The sequence below is a fragment of the Athene cunicularia genome, assembly GCF_003259725.1.
Source record: "Athene cunicularia isolate RWA chromosome 4 unlocalized genomic scaffold, athCun1 chr4_part1, whole genome shotgun sequence".
Taxonomy (NCBI): domain Eukaryota; kingdom Metazoa; phylum Chordata; class Aves; order Strigiformes; family Strigidae; genus Athene; species Athene cunicularia.
The window spans coordinates 13159308-13165119 of record NW_020799098.1 but is presented as its reverse complement, the minus strand read 5'-3'; the positions used below and the strand labels follow the sequence as shown (position 1 = coordinate 13165119).

General features: G+C 39.1%; 1 protein-coding gene across 1 annotated transcript in view; it reads left to right on the top strand.

The window, feature by feature from the left end:
• Positions 1 to 5240, top strand: part of STK32B (serine/threonine kinase 32B) — a 177295-nt gene extending 172055 nt beyond the window's left edge. The window contains exon 12 of the mRNA XM_026846779.1: positions 1690 to 5240. Coding sequence (XP_026702580.1) covers positions 1690 to 1828 — 139 coding nt within the window. The 3' untranslated portion in view covers positions 1829 to 5240. The remainder of the gene's footprint in view (positions 1 to 1689) is intronic.
• Positions 5241 to 5812: the final 572 nt, after the last annotated feature.

Genomic DNA, 5812 nt, shown 5'->3' with positions numbered 1-5812 from the left:
AAAAAAAAAAAAAAAAAAAAAAAAAAAAAAAAAAAAAAAGCAGCCACCACATTTCCTGTCTTCCATTTCTTGGTGCCAAGACAGTTTCAACAGTAAGTTACATACACCATTCAGCTGTGCAGGAATTGTATACTTCAATTTTCTATGAGCCCTTGGGTGAAAATCCACTATCTTGATGCTTTGTCAACATTCATTTGAATAACTGGTTCTAAAGCTGCTTGACTGATGATTTGACTGGAGATGATGGACAAATTTCTCACAAAGAAAGGAAGGTCCCTAAGTTCATTTGCCGTGAGCATTGGTGAAGATAATTCATTGTCTTTACAGTTAGGGATTCATATTTCTTGTGCTATCCTTTAATATCTCAGTCATCCTCTAGACTCACGGGTAACCATCATAGTTATAGTGCACTTGAAAAAGTTACCATTAGTGTAAATGCTTTTAGCAATTTTTTCCTCTAATCTTTCTTTTTTTCAATCTGCCTTATCGCTTTTTGTTCAAAGTGCCTGTGCTTGTGCTCTTTTAAACTTAACCTATTTGGACGGTGTTTTCATTATTTTTACTTTAAATAGTCTCCTTTATTTCTCTGTTTAATTATGACAGAATTTTCATGTCCTTTCACATTCTCTTCCAAGTCTTCAGTATGGTGTGCCTACAGTCTGTATGCCACCTGGAAGTATTTTAGCCTTTGAAACTGACCCTTTACATTTCATTTTTTCATGCTTTTCCATTACTGAGTATTTTCTACATATTAAACATTACTTGCAAAGTTTTTTTGGAGTATATCATATAGACCACTCATAATTACTGTAAGAAAGAGCTTCTTCCATAGTGTCTCTTGGTGCCTTTTTTGGAAATACAACAGCTGTTTCTCATTTTGAGAAAAGACAAAGTCAGAGAAAAATTCCTCCAGAAGAGCAGCTGTTCATGTTTTCAGAAAAATTGGTCTCTACCTCATAGCTTCCAGTGAATATTTACACCCTTCTTGAAAGTACTTACACTGTGTCTGTTTGGAAGAAAACACTGAATATCACATGAATCACAGTAAAATCACAGAAGTTGATACCAGTGTTGGACAGAAATGCTGAGAAGCTCGATGATAAAATGATTGGTGGGGACTACTAGGGCTGTTGCTGCTGTCTAGAAATTATGTCAAAAGAAGATAATATTTTGTTGTTATTCCTTGAAACCACTAGGAGACTTTGGCGACATATGAAGTAATAATAAGAATGCTACTGAATATACTTTCACCTCACATTTTTTTCTCTTGCACTGGTGGAGGTTAGTGGTAATTTTGTAGTACAGCAGAGGGAATTGTGTGCCATTGTGTAACCAGTCAACAACTCTCATCTGTCTTGAGCTACCTGGAGGTTTGGTCAAGTTACAATTTGAGCAGAGGTGCTAAAGGCAGAGAAAGCACTGTCCTCCACTGGAGATTTATGATAGGCTTTAATGTGAGCAGGATTTGGCCAAGACCAAGACCCAACTGCACATATTCAGGAGGAAGCAATCATCAGTGTTTAGAAGAAATGGCAGCTATGAAGCTCAGGGAGTTAATAGAGATCAAATGGTGAGGGAATCTGTTTTATACACGTGTACATGTGGCTATCCACAGGACAGGCAATGGCTGTCATTCTTCTACAGTTATCTGCACATGATATCTATATAAATGTTTTTAACCTTTGGCAGATTGAGAAGACAGCATGATCAAAATGAACAGACTTCCAGCATGGACAGCAGAGCATCCCTTCAGAGCCACGAGAAACTCCAAGATGGACGTAACAACAATTTGCTGGGACACGGCTGCACAAGAGGCTGCAGCAGCTAGTAAGCTACGGCCCTGCATACACTTCCACCCTGGCAGGGTGAGGAAAGGTCCTCTCTGCCCATGCTTTCATCTTTACCCCTCGGATCCCAGGACATCTGACTCCTCCAAAAGCAGATTCCCCAGCCAAGGACAAAGCCACAGAGCACACTGGCTGAGACTTTCCACATACAACCCTACTCTTCTTTAGATTCTGCCACTGGAAAAATGACCATCAGCAACAAAATACAGTTTTATAAGTAAGCGAGACTTTACTTTTCAAAATCCTGGAAGAAAACTTGAAACAATTCATTAGGCAGCCTCTCAAAGATTGCCATGTTTCTGGCTACTTGCAAGAGACAAAGTTATATTGGGGCCAGCTTTATCTTGAAGGCTTTACATTGCTCCCTCTTGTCTCCATTAATTAAAATGGTCCAGTTTGGAATTTTGTGAAACTGCTAGACACAGCTGTTTCTGAGAACCTGCTGTTGAGTTTATAACAGATGTATATGATATAAATACGTAAATGTAGTGTCAAATAGGCCAAACACTGAATAATTTCATTTAAATACTCGAAGCCCATTGGAAAAGTTGCAGCGTGAATGTATTCACATTGTTCTTTAACTTTATACATTCTGCTTTGTAGTAAAAGATGTGACCCTGGCCAAGTCAAAGTTTTGCTAGTGACTTTAGTGGATGCAGGATCAGACACATTAGTAGTGTACGATAACCATGACAAAGACCTTTTTATTCATAACAATGGCTGACTGAGCCAGAGTTGAAAAGCAGCTTAGTAAAGAGAGCTAGAAGCATTAAGACTTTGCTCAGATCCATAGTTAGATGTTATAAAATGTGAAGTTACATGTGTCTGTGTTTTCATGGATCTATTCTGGATGAGAACTATCTTGAATAGAAAGAAACATACTTTGTGCAAAGTATGACATATTATCCAAAGCTGACATGAAAGCCTTTTTTTTTTTTTTTTTTTTTTTTTTTTATTTATGGTATTTTACAACTTGTACATCCACATTTTGATAATAAATGCATGCTTGTTCTGTCTTTTTGTGCTTTTATTTTTAAGGGTTACTATCTGTAGCAAATCTCATTTTAACTTTTAAACACAAATAAGTTAGGTCTTTGGAAGTGAAAACCATTTAATTTGTAAATATTTTAATGGCATTGTTTCCATTCTATCTTTTACAAAACAAAGTTCTTTGTAATTGTATCTATTTTAAAATTTGGTTTCACATTATATGTAATTTTTGTCACAATTTTTTCACAAAATACAGATTTTTATCACTCCATGAAATGATATGGTTTTCCTATTAACAACAGAGCAGTTTACAAATGTACTAAGGTAAAGATTTTACATTTGTCGTAAGCATGGTGTTGGTCTGTTTGCTTAATGTGGACATAGACTAAAATAATTATATGACCAAGCAAAGGACCAGAGTTTCTCTGGTCATGAGATGACAGATTTCATTGCCCAGAATAAACTACTTCATGTCCATCCCTTTTTTTTTTTGCTTAATATTGGTTTCACTTGGGAAGGACCAAAGTGGATAATATTTCACATAATTTCTGGAAATGCCTATTGTTCTGTTCCAATCAAGATGCATTATGATCCTGATCTTCATCTTGGAAAGAAATGAAAGGTTTTATTCACTCCAATAGTCCTACAGAAATTAATGGTACTACTCATAACTAAATTCTTGCAGGATCCATGATGTATAAGGTAATATAGATTACAGCCATGGAGTTTTTGGAAGCAGGGCCAGTAACTTATTAGGATTTTTCATGCAAAAATTTTCCAATTTGAAAAAAAATCGGGAAAAAAAGGCAATTGCACATTTTCTTTTTTTCTATGATCGCAGTTGTTTTGGGCAAGAAGAGTTATAGTGGGTGATCTCGTACAATATCAACCACATAGGATGCAACTATACTAGCACCTTAATTTAGTCTGGGAAGGCATTTCTGAATTTAATGTCTCAACTGTACAGCCCTACTGCTGTTGGTTCATATTGTAGCACCCAAACCTGATGCTTTTTGGATGATACAAAACTAGAAGACGGCTCCAAGAGAGCACTTAGTGCCATCCGCCCAGGCTTGGGCCTGTAGACCACAGGAACAGGTGAGAGCAAATCTGAAATTAAACTACCCCAAATATGTGTCATGTGGATGTCAGCTCTGCGTTGCCAACCGCTCTGCTTTGCTGCACACCTCCTGTTAGGCTGCACTGCCTGATAATCCACACACAGTCACCAAGAAGCCTGGATTTATAGAATGAAAAGTTTATAGAATGAGAAGTTTATAGAATGAAAGATCCACAGCATTTAGAGTGTAACAAGTTCATCAACAATTGTATTAAAAATTGAGGGAGTTTCCTGCAGAAAGAATTTAATTAGCAGCAGGATTCTATCAAACGTTTGCAGTCTGATCTGGCTGTCTGCTGAGTATTTTTGACAAAGCCATTTTTGAGAGAAGCCTGGTTGTTCCATAGATTACATCTATTTAAATATGTTTGCACAGAGTATTGTGCATGAATGCAAGTTCAGTCAGACACTTTAATTTCACATTTGTTGCCACAGAATCATTTCTCGAACAACTCTACTGTTTGCAAAAAAAATAACCATCATGGCACCAATCAGCTTTATCACGAGTGCATGGCACTTCCCCTGACTGCAAGCTGAATCTTATGCTGCATATAATTATCTTTGTCTATTTATTACACAGGTCAGAGAATTCCCTCAGCTATACTGCAGGAATCACAGAATCATAGAATAGTTTGGGTTGGAAGGGACATTTAAAGGCCATCTAGTTCACTCACCCTGCAATGAGCAGGGACATCTTCAACTAGATCAGGTTGCTCAGAGCCCTGTCCAACCTGATGTTGGATGTTTCCAGGGCTGGGGCATCTACCACCTCTCTGGGCAACCTATACTCTTAGTTAATCCTTCTTCTTGATCAACATAGCTGTAAGAAACTGGCCTGTCATGGGACATCCTAATAATGGTGCAGAAGGAGAGATGTCATTCTGTATAGTATGTGCTTTGTGAGGACAGAACAAGTACTACAAGTCACACAGCCTGAGAAGTGCTTGGCTGGGACTTGTCTAGCTTTAGACATAAGAAAAATGTACATACCTGCAGCTGAGTTTGCAAGATGCAGACTCAAAAATAAAGAGGAAAAAAAAGGAAAAAGTTTCTTTTAGGATATGGTGCACTTGCTCTGTCTTGATTGTCTATTTTAGCAGATGGTTCTCCCTGTAGCTCTGCCTCCATGGAGTATAATGTAAGTTTACACAGCTCAGATGTGGACATGCACATTGTGTGCTGTCATTTAGTCAGATAAATCTTGCTAGTGATGGCACAGACAATTTATGGAGATGCAGGCTAATCCTTATGAAAAAATGGCAATATTTCTGATCACTTCAACATGAGTATCACAGAATCACAGAACTGTCTAGGTTGGAAAAGACCTTGAAGATCATCCAGTCCAACCATTAACCTAACACTGACAGTTCCCAACTACACCAGATCCCTCAGCACTAGGTTGATCCAACTCTTAAACCCCTCCAGGGATGGGGACTCCACCACCTCCCTGGGCAGCCCATTCCAACACCTGACAATCCGTTCTGTAAAGAAATGCTTCCTAATATCCAGTCTAAACCTTCCCTGGTGCAACTTGAGGCCATTACCTCTTGTCCTATCGCTTGTTACTCCGTTAAAGAGACTCATCCCCAGCTCTCTGCACCCTCCTTTCAGGCAGCTGTAGAGGGCGATGAGGTCTCCCCTCAGCCTCCTCTTCTCCAGACTAAACCCCCCCAGTTCCCTCAGCCGCTCCCCGTACGACCTGTGCTCCAGACCCTGCACCAGCTCCGTTGCCCTTCTCTGGACACGCTCGAGTCATTCAATGTCCTTTTTGTAGTGAGGGGCCCAAAACTGAACACAGGAATCGAGGGGAGGCCTCACCAGTGCCGAGTACAGGGGTAAGATCCCTTCCCTGTCC